Source organism: Hemicordylus capensis, chromosome 4 (genome assembly GCF_027244095.1).
Source record: "Hemicordylus capensis ecotype Gifberg chromosome 4, rHemCap1.1.pri, whole genome shotgun sequence".
Classification (NCBI taxonomy): Eukaryota; Metazoa; Chordata; class Lepidosauria; order Squamata; family Cordylidae; genus Hemicordylus; species Hemicordylus capensis.
The window spans coordinates 169,064,670-169,079,390 of NC_069660.1; the positions used below are offsets into that span (position 1 = coordinate 169,064,670).

At 42.5% G+C, this 14,721-nt stretch overlaps 1 protein-coding gene across 7 annotated transcripts in view; it reads right to left on the reverse strand.

Annotated features, from left to right (window-relative positions):
• PCDH1 (protocadherin 1) overlaps window positions 1-14,721 on the reverse strand; it is a 184,033-nt gene that overhangs the window by 134,928 nt on the left and 34,384 nt on the right. For 6 of the 7 annotated variants that reach the window (XM_053245336.1, XM_053245338.1, XM_053245333.1 and 3 more), the window contains exon 2: window positions 5,059-5,870. In XM_053245336.1, the coding sequence (XP_053101311.1) occupies window positions 5,059-5,870 (812 nt within the window). The remainder of the gene's footprint in view (window positions 1-5,058; window positions 5,871-14,721) is intronic. The other variant, XM_053245334.1, reaches the window with a different exon arrangement.

Below are 14,721 nucleotides of genomic sequence, written 5' to 3' on the forward strand. Positions count from 1 at the left end.
AGCAGGCACCAGTTCCGTGCAAACTACTACAAAGTATCTTTGTGAGCAGTAACAAATGAATCTCATTTCAAGATTTGTACACAAATAAAGTGTATTTTGACCCTGCAACAGATGCACTGAGAGAGCATGGTGGGCACTAGCAATGCCCAAGTGTGATAACACAGTCCCTCCAAAAGAATCACTTGAAGTCTCCGCAGAATCAGGTACTGGTAAACCTACAACCCAACTCTATAACTGATCAATTGTGATCAAAGAGAACAATGAATAATGACTGGAAGCTTTCAGACCATCTGTTTCTTAGTAGAGATGTGCACGAATCATTTTTTGCTATTCGATTCAAGCTCTAATCAAATCGCAAAATACTCGCATCCATTTGTCAAAATGGCAGCCATTGCCAGCTGTTTTGGCAAATCAACTCAAATCAGTTCAAGTGATTCAGCCATAAGAAACAATGGGGAACTTGAATCACTCAGTTGTTCCCCATGGGTAGGGACTAGGGACGTGCGAACAGGTTCAACATTGAACCTGTTCAGTTTGATGGCCTTTTATCGAACCGAGCACTCAGTTAAAGCCACTGGGGCTGCCGCTGGTACTATAAAAAAGAAGAAATAAAATACAGTTGGATTAAGGAAAGAAAAACACATATAAGCCACAGGCCAAAAATAAAAATAGATAAGCCACTACATCAGTGCTGAGCTGCTGTAGTCATTTTCTGACCCTTCTCCTCTGAGGCACAAAATGGCTCTGTCTCTCTACCTCCAAGCAAATACCTTTTGAAAATCATTCCTTTGGCTCCCCCTCCCTCTTGGCTCCCCCCAGCCAACGAGGGCACAGTTGCCCATGACAATACTTGATTTGTATGATAACAAGCCAACCAAGATGCAAGGAGATCTCAAGCCAATCGGAAGCCAGTGCCAGAAAACCAATCAGCAAGGGGGAACACAGAGACAAAATGGCACTCTAATCACTCAAATGGATTTGCCCTTGAATCAGGATCAATTCAATTTGAACTCAAATCAGCCCTTTATTCAAAGGGCAATTCAATTCAAGTTCAAATAACTCAAATTGCCCCGATTCAAGCTTGAATTGATTCAACTCTAATCAATTTGCACATCTCTAGTTCTTAGTGGTGAGGAATCCAGCAACCCAGCTGAAAAGGATAAAGAAGATTAGGTCAGTGAAAGGAGAGAACCTCCAGAGTCACTGCTTCTGGAGGAATTCCATAAGAGGGCAGTCTGGAGAAATTCCATATGAGGGTACTACCACCATCCTGTGCTTTTTGTATCTCAAGAACACAAGCTGTCAATAACACTGAGGAGAGCCTTCCATCCATGATCCCTCTGTCTTCAGAGGCTGTAGAGTAAAGCCTCCACTCTTCTGTAGAGCCAAACAGGGCAACCAGCAGACTTCCTTCATTGTATCAGTCAGCTTATTAACTGTAAGGTCAAGCTGACTAATACTTGTATTTTACCCTTCTTAGCCAATCCCAAAATAAAGACACACTCACAGGAATTGAAGATTCTGTGCTCCTTCAGCAATTTCCACTAACAGAACAATGTAAAGGTTTTAACTGCTTCCCTTTATTTCTAGACAGACACCGGAGAAAAACTATCATTCTAGAGAAATGTGGAATTGTTTGAAGCTGCTGTAGCAAGATGGATTGCTGAGAAAACTGGGGAATAGAGGGAAGCTGGGGAAAGGGGAGTGGGTCCCAATACCAAAAGCAGGAAAAACAGCAACCTAAATGGATGGCAAAAGAAATGGTGAGAGAGCTACAATATGAAGAGAGCATCATTGGTCTACCTACAAGACAGTACAACTTTCTGCAGTCATCAGAATACAGATTATGGCCATTCTCATGACCGGCTATAACTAGGTAGGGCTGCCCTTCTACCCCACTCTCCATTGTGTGAACGTTGGGACTGCCTGCAGCTCAAGCATTCCCAACGCCTTGTGGCAAGAATGCCCAGCAGTGGGGAATCCCCCAATGCACTGCACTCCTGGTGCAGAGCACTGTGGGATCCCAGAGGACTCCCTCCTCCAGCTTTCACCACGGTGCTGTTGATGTGTCAGACAAGCAGCAGAGCTGTGAGGTAAGGGAGACTGTGTGCAGGGAGGCAGGCAGGAGCCTGTCTCCCTATCTGCTCTCCCTAGCAAGGTGGTAAGAACGACTTCATTATGTATGTTAGGAAGATTCAACCACTGGCTTTAATTAAAAATGCATAGAAGGAATAAACTAGCCAAGCAGGCTACGGCAAGAGCAACACAAATTGCAAGGAAGAAGAAAAATAAAAAACTGTTGAGCTGCAAATATCCCCCTCCTCCTCTCCTGCCACACACACACTCATGTCCCTAAAATCACACTGTATTTTTGTGTTGGCTTTTCATTGTAAGTCATTTTGGAAGCTAATTCTGGCAGAGAAGTGAGATATAAAATAAACTAACACCATATAAAATTGCTGCAAGAGCCATTGTTTTAATGGCACTTGAAACATTGTTAATATTTCAAATGCACTAGATAACATTACAGTCTTGTTCATAACAACTCATCCGGTCCTAGTGATCTGGAATTTTCTTTGGGCAAGGGTGTGTGTGTCATTTTGTCTTACCTTTTTTGTCACAGCAGTGGCTTTAACTGCATTCCCAGCAGCCATCTGGTGTCAGTCACCTTTTTTTCTTTTATGAGGCAGGAAATGACATAGAGTCATTTCCTGACTCATTTTAGACTTTTTAAAAGATGGCAACTAGCATCAGCAAATCACTGGGAATGCAGTCAAAGCTGCTGCGCGTGAGAGAGAAAGGTTGAAGGGGCAGGGGAAACCACCCTCAGCATGTGAGTACATATCAGGAGAGGAGTTGCTTTGGGAGGCTAAGAAGGCTGAATTATTGTGATGATGATTACTGGGGCAATCCCATTGGTGCAGTGGGGATACTTGCCTAGGGAGAAAGAGATTGCTGGTTCAAATCCCCACTGGTATGTTTCCCAGATTATGAGAAACACCTATATCAGGCAGCAGCGATATAGGGAGATGCTGAAAGGCATCAACTCGTACTGTGTGGGAGATGGACAACCACAAAGACAACCACAGGGCTCTGTGGTCACCAGGAGTCGACACTGACTAGGCGGCACAACTTTACCTTTTACTCTATGATGATTACTACTAAAAGTATGTATTATAGCAAGATGACCAGGAGGCTGAGAAAAAGCAAACAAAAGACAGGTTGTTAGCCTCACTGGCGATTCACTCCTCAATGCCCTACTCTGTTCAAAGAAACCATCTCCATAGTCACTGTTTGCTTTTTTTAAAAAAAGGTTCCTTAACATTTGCTTTTCTAATTGACTCTCAAAGCAGTCTGTTCTCTGCCTGTTTGCTCTTCTTGCCTATTATTTTGCTGGACAGGATGGATGGAGGACTAGCCTCTTACATGTCAATTCCAGATTTCACCAAAACACCACTCATACAACAGGAATGTTAGATTTCTCCCCTCTGCTGCTCCCACCCCAAGCCACAAGTCATGGCAAGCAGTGACATCACGACCCATTCTCCTGGCTTGGGCTGCTGCCTAATCAGCCTGAGTTGCTCACCTTCACCAGAGTGAAAAATTAGTATTTACAAGCCACAACAAAACTAATAAATAAAACTAGGTAACAGACAAGTGTGCATGGACACACACACAACATTCACGCTTGTTATTAAAACAAGTAGTGAAGACAGACATAGCACCTATACACATACGCACCCAGTGGGCACACATGTGTGCACTGGGGCTGACCTCAGACTTTTATTAGAATAGTGCATGGCACAGAAGGACTTAAGAGATCAGCACAGCACTAGGTACTCCAATGTGGAGGAGACACAGCATGGCAGTTCTGGGAAAGGAGTTACCAGGGCAGATGTAATAAGAGGCTCCTAAAAGATTCTGAAATGGAAAGGTCACATTTCCTCATCATTGTAATTAGTCATTGGACAAGCTTCCTAGTACACCTTAATCTCTGTCCCAGAATTTAAATTTTAAAAAAATCCCTCCCAGACAACCATCTCCACAATAACTCTGAATAAAATGTAACTACAGGATATATTTAGGATGGGACCATAGCTCAGTGGAAGAGCATCTGCTTGGCATGCAGAAGCTCCCAGGTTCAATCCCAGTCATCTCCAGATGTCTGTATTTCCAGAATGGGAAAGACTCCTGTCTGAAACCTTGGAGAAGCCGCTGCCAGTCAGTGTAGACAATACTGAGTAGCTTCCTTTGCTAACTCCTGAACCCAAATTATGTCAATGCCTTTCTGATTCAGACTTGAGCACAATTATTTCCACCTGTCAGAAAATATCACTTCTATCTTTGTCTCCCTGACATTTCTAAATGAAGGGATTGGGGGAGGAGTATAATTCAAATATGAGATTCTCCCTCTGTTCCGTTCTCTGAAGTGATACAGTATCAGCAAAGCTGTAACACATGATTTTTCTAAATATATAATATAGAATGAATTTTCCAGCCATATGCCAACTATCCACCCTGCCAGCTATAGCTGTCTTTTATTCCTCCATGAAAGTCCTTACTATCTGAAAGCAAAAATCTCCACATCCCTTTTTATTCCCCATCTTGCCAAATTGTGTGAGATTTCTTGGGGAACCAGCTAAAATACTTAATATACAGCCCAATCAACAGACTCAGGGCGGTGTACAAAGCAAGAACAGCATCCACGATTTTTTTTTTTTAAATTAAAGGTCAAACACCTGGTGGAAAAGGTCTTAAAGGCTGAAAGGGAGGAGACAGACCAAATCTGGTGGGGAAGAGAATTCCAAAGTGAAGGGGCAGAAACAGAGACAGCCCTTCCACGGGCCCTAGTACTATGGACCTCTCTGAGACCAGGGACCGAAAGAAGGGCAACTTTCTTTCCGATATCCAATGGTGTACAACACCTTTGAAACTTGGGTCAATCCAAACCTCAAGAAGAGCAGTTTCCTTTCCTATTTTGCAACCTATTTTAGCACTTAGCAGTCCTGTTCCAGAGACATGCAGTCCCTCCACTGTCTTACTGAAAGAAGGGCTCACCTGCAGCACGGAGTGACCCATGGGGCTATTCTCGGAGAGTTCGGCCTCATACAAGGGCTTCTCAAACTTGGGTGCATTGTCATTCATGTCCAGGATGGTGATGCGCAGCAGGGCACTGCTAGCACGTGGTGGGCTGCCCCCATCCTGTACTCTGATGGTGAGGTCATAAGACTCTGACTGCTCTCTGTCTAAGTTTCCCATGACAATCAGCTGTGGCTGTTTCTCATCTTGGTCTTCCGCTACTTGCAGGCCAAAAAGCTTCTGAGCATCTGAACCAGGCATGAGTTCATAGGATGCCACACCGTTGGTACCAGTATCACGGTCCATAGCCAAAGGAATGGGGAACAGTGTACCAATATTGGTGTTTTCAGGGATGGCTAATGTGATGACAGGTGAGGCAAAGTTGGGTGTGTTGTCATTGATGTCCAGCACCTCAATCTGCCCCTCCAGCAGGCGTGGACTATTGCTTAGCAGATCTGTGATAGAGACCTCAAACTCCAGAAAACAAGGGTCCTCTGGAAACAGGTGCTGGCACTCCCGCAGGCTCTCCCGGTCAATTGAGGTCTCTGTGGTGTAGATGTCGCCAGTTTTGCCATCCACACGCAGGTAGGGGGCACCCACCTCCAGCTTATACAGATGCCCCGCATCTGGGAAGCCATAGTCCGCTGCCAGACTTCCAATGAGCGTGTTGGGTGGCTGCTCTTCCTGCACCTTGTAGACCACACGCATCCCAGAGCCCAGGCAGGGAAGCTGAAGGAACAGCCACAGGCCCAGGCAGGAAACCAGCTGCTGCATTCCGAACTGTGGCGGGGCTGAAAGAAAGCAGACACAGTCAGGCATTAGGAAGCATATCGCTCACTTCCCTACCCAAGAGGCCTTCACCGTAATCCTCACATGAGGCATGTGACCACAGCTGGAGGGTTGCATACATAGTTCTCCGTAGAGCAGGCAAACACTTCAATGCTCCTAGCTGCCTCCTGGAAATAGGTGAACTGTTCCCAGCCTTGGAGGTGCCTGAATAAATCACCTCAGCCCCGATACCAGACTGGCCCCACCTGCCTGTCACCATAGGAAGCCGCACCTACCATTGCTCCGCACCTTAGTCACTACAGGAAGAACTGTAATTCCTGGCAGTGATACAAAGAGGGAGGATTCTATCTGTAACAGCTCTGTGTACTTTAGACAAGCAGGCAGGCAGGCAGTCCCATGCCAGACACAGACACAAACACAGTATACAGAGCCACAAATTTAGACTATGCCAGGCACAACTACATAGTGTTATTTTCCACAAATATATCCATGTGTTTGTGCAAACACTGAAACACAATAAAGCATGCGCATATGCACACATCCCAATACTACATACATACTGTTCGCTCAGAAACATACATACACAATGCATCCTATATAACAGTAATAGTCTCCTACTTGCACATTGTACGACCCACATATTGCTGGTCATACAATATTTTTCTTTTCTTTTCAAAGGCCAGTACTGAGCAAAAATGAGAGACTGCCATCATGGGCAAAACAGGTAAGTAGATTGGGACACCCCAAGATAACTGCAGACACATTCATGGGAAACCAGACTGGGATGGAGGCCTTCAATAAAAGGAAAGGGAGAATAGCCAACATAAAGGGTCAGACACCCATTTAGAGCAAACCATGACCCTCCATATCCACCTGCCACATCAAGGAAGTCTCTCTTTTTACCTTAATCTCAAGAAAGCCCCTGCTTTACCTACTATCACAGATTCTCCTTCTAGGTGACACCATACACCCTTCTGTCCTTCATGAAGTCACCAGCCCTTTCACTAGACAGATGACAAAACCTGTATTTAAGTGCCAAAACTCTCAATTATTTAATTGGCACAAAAATACACTTCTGTTTGTCCACCAAGGCTTCCTTTCCCTCCCACTGCTTCTGCAATGGAATCTTTCTTGTCCCCATCCCCAATACCTAGCTTCCAGGCAGGGCTGGCCTTAGAGCTGGGCAACCCAGGAAGTTGCCAACGCAGCCTAGCTGAACTGGCAAGCCACACAATCTATGCTGACAAACAAATATTTGTCAATTAGCAAACATAATTTCAACAGTCCTCACAATAACCTTGTAGGGTTGGTCAGTTTTCTAATCCTTAAAATGAATGAGGAGCTGTGGCTGAGAAAGAATAGCCTAAAGATCTAGTGAGTTCATGCAGCTCTAGGCAAGATTCACAGTGGAGATTTCTTGGATCACAATTCAACTTCTTAGCCGCTACATTACAGTAGCTATTCATATAGACAGTGGCCACTCATCTCCTTGGCCATGAATTCTTCCTTCATCAGACCCTATTCTGACTCCTGCACCCTTTATGGGAATCCCATCAGCTGCTGCTGTTTGAGGCAGGAGTATTCTTATATCCTGAAGATTTAGCCAGCCACGTTATGGATGCTGCAGTGAGTTCTAGTTGTTGGTTGGAATAGAACCTGCTTTTTCATGGTATATTTCATCAGCAGTCACTCTACAAAGCAGCAAATACTGCTGTTTATGCACTGCCATGTGGCTGGTTGCTGTAGGAATTAAATTACATTCCGTTTTCCCCCAAAAGGTTTACTGTCCCATTTCCAACATGGCAGCATGACAGATTTGCCCTCTAAATAAATAGATAGATAGATAGATAGATAGATAGATAGATAGATAGATAGATAGATAGATAGATAGAAAGAAGCTGGGTAGCCCAGGTCAGCAGATACGGTCACTGCTTAGCTTGCTCCTGAAGCTGCTGTTCGAAAACCACTCAGCAGACAGATGTGCTGTGGTAGATAGATGGCAATGTTCAGCACACCAGTATCCCCTCCCCTAAAATCACTAGGTATCCCTTTGTGCTGGTAGGCTCCCACTTGTGGACTGAGAATCCTTGTTGGGAGAATAGGCAGAATAAAGACAAGGAAGTATTATGACAAGCCCTCCTCTTCTGACCATATCAAAATGCTGAATGCATCCATGGGGCCAATCTCTTTTGTTTCTTCACTTGTGCAAGTGCCACCATAGTTTTAGAGACTACTTATGGTATCTGGGCTCAGAATGTTGACCAATCTTGTATATAATTTACTGTAAATGGAATGGTCACCATCAGTTCACATTTAGTTAGCTCATGACTGCTTTAACCAGGATACAATTTCAGGTTTCAGGAGTAGAGGTAATAAAGGGGGAAGGGTTGTGGGGAAGGAGGGATTTCACAGCAAGATTCAATGGTCTACTGTTAGATACATTCAAGATTACACAACAACAAAGCAGTGTGTTTTAAGAAAATATGTAGTTGCTACTTTTTAAATACCTCAAAACCACCAGAGTCACATGTACTTCTAAGGAATGATCACATGTGATCAGAAATACCAGGGAGACAGGCTTGACTTTCCCTCACCTTGTTGGCTTTGATAGAGCAAGATTCAGGATACAACTATTGCTTTAAAAAAAATAATAATACTGCCCACTACCGATGTCTCTAGTCCGTTTGCAGCATAAAACAAACCAAGAATAAAGCCAATCAAGAATTTAACAGTTAAAGCATATAAAAACAAGATTAAAATATCCATAAAACATCTAACATCTATTTGCTAAGTCTAAGGGACCTTCCTACTTGCTACACAAGATTAAATCTGCCAAGCTAAAATTCATCCAATTCTAAATACATCTGTTAATTCACACACTTCCCTCTGAAATTCACACTTTCCTCCTCTGATATAGAGGAGGAAAGTGAAAGCTTCCACTTTCACTTGAAGAACATACCACAGTTCCACATTACATGTGAACTCAGAGAACTGTGATTTGTTGATGAGTATAAACTAAGATATCTAGTATAAGCCAGTATAGTATAAGCTGAGATATCAAACCAGCTGTCTCTAGTTGGTTAATGAACTCTGCTTCCTTGAGTACAGTACACGTGTAACATATAACTGTAGTTCGTTCTTTAAGCAAAAGTGAAAGATTTCGCTCTCCTCCTCTCATGCACAAAGGAGGAGGAGAGGAAATGTGGGAAACCATGGAGGAAAATGTGGGTTTCAGAGGAAAACCATGTTTGTTTGTTTGTTTGTTTAACAGATTTGTATACCACCCACTACCAAAGTCCCCAGGAGGTTTACGGCACAAAACTAACCATGAATTTAACAGTTAAAACATATTTGGTACAATTTATACAGCCTAATTCCTCCTAGGTCAACAACATGTTTCATTTGCCTTGAGGAAGCAAGTAGATAACAATGCAGATACAACTCGCAAACACATAATAGGGGTGCATTTAACAAAAACACATTTAATTTCCTGTGGTGGCGGCTTGTGGATCCTCCAGCTTGCATTTTTTGTTGTTGCCAGAGCCAGTGCCCTGTGAGCAGTAATCATTGTTATTAGCCATTAAATACAAAAGGTCCTTTTTATGATTATTTTAAAATTATTTTAAAATGTTCTCCCATTATGACTGAACCCAGCCAGTGGAACAAGACCAAGTTGTTTTGAAAGACATATCTTCTCCATAATGATTCTGGCAACTATAAGGGTGTGATAAGAAGAAAGCCAAAAGGGTGTGGCATAGCCCTTGATCCACTTTACAGAGGAAGCTGTGGGAGCAAACTGAGAGATGTGAAATGACCAATTCATCCAAATGGAATGCTCTTTGCTATATGAGAATATGCCATCATGGATTATGTATTCTTGATACCATATTGCTGTGATATGTGGAATATCCCAGTTAGTTCAGCAATTACTTTCCTCCTCTACAGGTACCTCCTCCACAGGTACCTTCCTACCACAACACATTTCCCACCCAAGGATAAATGAGTTCAATTCAAACTGTTTAATATTTTGGAAATTAACACCAAGATACACTTCTAGCAGTTGTTCGCTAATTATAATCTCAAATACAGCAGCTTCCAAAACAATCTGCATGCAGCTGAATTTAGAACACACAAAACTACCAAATAACACTGGCCACCAATGGAGACAGGGTACAGGGCTAGACTGGTTAACCTTGAGGCTCTACACACAATCCGTGTGTAGAGCCTGCTGGGCCCGCTCTCCCCGTAGACGAACAGGGAGCCATCCCTAGGTGGCTGAATCGGACACTCACATGTAGGGGCGGCAGGGATGGGGGGTACTTACTGATGTTTGCTGCTGGGAACTGTGCTGCTCCCGTGGCAGCATACGACTGCGAGAAAGTGGGCTCGGGTCCCTTAGCCCGCTTTTCTGTGGTCGTAAGAATCACCTGTTGAGGTTCTTAACATCAGAATGAGAACACTATTAATATATGCTAAAGAGCTACTTGCAATGATGAATAAAAATAAATTTTGCCTATAACTAGGTTTCAATATGAGCACCTTTTTTAAAAACTGAAGGGAATTGTGTTATTTTCGAGTTGGTGTCAACTCCTAGCGACGACAAAGCCATGTGGTTTTCTTTGGTAGAATACAGGAGGGATTTACCATTGACGCTTTTTACTTACAAGCAAACTACTTTTGCCACATCTCTGGATAAGCATTCTGTACCAATTGTAGTTTCTGAACTACATACAAAGGCAGCCCCATTTAGAGTGCATTACAGTAGTTAAGCCTAGAGGTTACCAGCAAATGTACCAATGTTTTAAGGTCATTTGTCTCCAAAAATGGACTTATCTGGCGTATCAGCCGAAGCTAATAAAAAGCTTCTGATAAAAAGCCACTGCCTCAACCTGAGAAAGCAGGGAGAGTTTGGGATCTAGAAGCACTCCCAGACTGCGGACCTGATCTTTTATGAGGAGTGTAACCCCATCCAGAACAAGCAGATCTAAACCATCTCTTGGCTCCTGACCCGCTACAGATAGTACCTCCGTCTTGTTTGGATTCAACTTTGGAGAGCCAGCGTGGTGTAGTGGTTAGAGTGCTGAACTAGGACCGGGGAGACCCGAGTTCAAATCCCCATTCAGCCATAATACTAGCTGGGTGACTCTGGGCCAGTCACTTCTCTCTCAGCCTAGCCTACTTCACAGGGTTGTTGTGAAAGAGAAACTTAAGTGTGTAGTACACCGCTCTGGGCTCCTTGGAGGAAGAGCAGGATATAAATGTAATAATAATAATAATAATTATTATTATTATTATTATTTCTTGTTTACAGAGTCAGACAGGTGTTATTGACTGGTTTGTTTTAGCCAGACATCGAGTCCTTCCCAAGGACCTGGGATGGCTGAAATTTATTGTCAATGTTGTTGCTGTTATAGATATCGTCGCAGAATATAGGCTGTTCCCAGTAAAGCTGCTTTTTGTAATTGGCTGATGGTGATTTCTGTGGCCCCTATGGTGTTGAGGTGCTCTTCAAGGTCTTTTGGAACTGCACCCAGGGCGCCAATTACCACTGGGATGATTTTGGTCTTTTTCTGCCACAGCCTTTCAATTTCAATTTGTAGATCTTTGTATTTGGTGATTTTTTCTATTTCTTTTTCTTCTATTCTGCTATCACCTGGTATTGCTATGTCGATTATTTTCACTTGTTTTTCTTTCTTCTCGACTACAGTTATATCTGGTGTATTGTGTGGCAGATGTTTGTCTCTTTGTAGTCAGAAGTCCCATAATACTTTTACATCTTCATATTCGACCACTTTTTCAATTTTATGGCCCCACCCATTTTTGGATACGGGTAGCTTGTATTTTTTGCAGATGTTCCAGTGTATCATCCCTGCTACCTTGTCATGCCTTTGTTTGTAGTCAGTCTGTGCGATCTTTTTACAACAGCTGATTAGGTGGTCCACTGTTTCATCTGCTTCTTGACAAAGGCGGCACTTGCTGTTTGTGGTGGATTTTTTGACTTTGGTTATTATTGCATTTGTTCTTAGTGCCTGTTCTTGTGCAGCCAGTATTAAACCCTCTGTTTCTTTCTTCAAGTTGCTATTCTTAAGCCATTGCCAGGTCTTGGTGATGTCTGATTTTCCACTTATATTGTGCAAATATTGACCATGCAGGGACTTATTTCTCCATTTTTCTGCTCAGTTCTTGACTTGTTCTTTCTTGTAGGCCTGCTTTCTTTCATGGGTGTTGAATAGTTTCTCGTTATTGACCATTTGAAGTGCATCTTCTTCACTGTCCTTGATATATTCTTCCAGGCCTCTTTTCTCCTCCTCTACTGTTTGATGGACTTGCAGCATTCCTCTTCCACCTGAGCTGCGAGGGAGGTATAGCCTATCGACATTACTGCGGGGGTGCAGAGCATGATTGATGGTCATGATTTTCCTGGTCTTACGATCCAGCGTCTCTAGCTCTGCCTGGGTCCAGTCTATTGTTCCTGCAGTGTATCTGATAACAGGTATAGCCCAGGTGTTGATGGCTTGTATAGTGTTCCTGCCATTGAGTTTGAACTTGAGGATTTTTCTAACCCTCCTGATGTATTCACTTCCAATTTTTCTTTTAATTTCAGTGTGTGCGATGTTATCAGCCTAGAGAATGCCCAAGTATTTGTAATATTCTTTCTCTTCCAGGTTCTTGATCTTGCTTCCATTGGGCAGTTCTATTCCTTCTGTTTTTCTTATTTTTCCTCTGTTCATTATTAATGCAGCACACTTGTCTAGTCCAAACTCCATTGCTATATCGCTACTGAATATACGGACAGTGTTTAGCAGTTATTCGATTTCTGACTGGGACTTTCCATACAACTTCAGATCGTCCATGTACAGCAGATGGTTGATTTTACTTGATGTTTTAGATGTTTGGTATCCGAGGCCTGTTTTGTTTAGTATTTGTGAAAGTGGGGTCATGGCGATTACAAACAAAAGAGGAGATAGTGAGTCCCCTTGGAAAATGCCTCTTCTAATGCTAACCTGTCCAAGTGTCTCGCCATTGATTATTAACTGTGTACTCCACATGCTCATTGCTTTTTTAAATAAATATCTGAATGTTTTTGCTGACACCAGTTGTTTCTAAACATTTTAGTATCCATGTGTGAGGCAATGAATCGAAGGCTTTCTTGTAGTCAATCCATACAACACTTAGATTTGTTTTTCTTCTCTTGCAGTTTTCTAAAATCATTTTGTCAATCAGCAGCTGGTCTTTTGTGCCTCTGGTGTTTGGGCAATTTCCTTCCTGTTCAACTGGAAGCTGTTTGTTAGTTAATAAGTGTTGCATCACTTCATCTGCTATTATTCCAGTTAATAATTTGAACATGGTTGGCAGGCAGGTTATCGGTCTATAATTACTTGGAACTGCACCTTTTGCAGGGTCTTTCATGATGAGATGAGTTTTCCCAGTTGTTGGCCATTGTTCAATATCACCTCCTTACAAAATGTGATTGAACTGTTTTGATAGTTGTTTATGAAGGCTTGTTAGGTTTTTAAGCCAAAAGCCATGCAGTTCATTGTCGCCTGGCGCAGTCCAATTTTTAATTTTCTTTGCTCTTTCACTTATTAATTCTGGTGTTATTATTAGATCTTGCATTTGTTGGTTACATTTTTCGACCTCTTTCATCCAGCCTGCTTTTTTATTATAATCTATTGGATTGTCCCATAATTTCCCCCAGAATTGCACTGTTTCTTCTTTATTTGGTGTTTCTAGGTTTCTTGCAGTTTCTCCTTCTATGCTTTGGTAGAAACGTCTCTGATTCGACTGGAATTGGAGATTCTGCCTGTGTTGTGTTTTTCTGGCTTCATATCTGCTAATCTTCTTTGACACTGCTGTTATTTGCCACTTTATTATTTCCAGGACTTCTCTAATTTTCCTTGAATCTAGGTGGTATTTTTGGATCAGATACTGTTTGGTGTTTTCATTCTTCAGCTTCTTGTCTTTCACATCTTTCAATTTACTAGCATCTGATCTAAGCCTGGAGATTTTATTTTCTAATCTAATCTTCCATTTAGGTGATGTACTGCTTTCTTTTTTGACAGGTCCACTGATCTTATATCTGAGCTCTTGTGTTGTTATTGTTGCTGCACTGCACATTAGTTGGTTTGTTTCTTGCAAATTATTGGTTGTTATTTCTGCAAGTGCAGCATTGACATCTTTTAATGCCTGAGCGAGTTGTTTTTTGGCAACTGTGTTTAGAGCTGGAAGTCGAACCCTGGTGGTTGTTTGGTTCATGTGCTCAGTTATTTTTTGCTTTAGTTCTTGTTGTTTTTCTGATAAACGGCATTTGGGTTTTTGAGGTGAAGGCAAAGGGGCGGTTGCCTGGTTTTGATTTTGAAACAGTTCAGTAACAGTGGCATCCTCGATTTCCAACACCTTCTCCACCTGCGCCTGAGCAACTTCTTCAATTGGTGGTAATTCTTCTTCCATATCTTGTGCCTGTGTTGCTCTTTACAGTTCTTCCAGCTCAACTCCTGTGAATACTTTATTTCTTATTATGTATCTTCTCTGGTCTGCTAGCCTTTGTTCTGTTATTTCTGTATCTGGATGCTTCTCTTTCCAAATTTGGTACATTCTTTTTAAATAACCTCTTCTACTTGGACTAGACAGATCATTATTTCCTTGTTGGCATTTTTCGTATTTTTTTTCGGTTAAGTGACGTTTCTTCCAGTAACTTTGATGTCTCCAGCCCTGGTTGCTCAACTGAAGATCCTGAGTCCTGTTGCCCACTTGCCACCAGATGTCCAGGGATTATAGCACCTGGCGCGGTCCTTGTTGACCTGGGCAACGACCGATCCGGTATAGATTTATTAAAGTTACATCTCACCATAT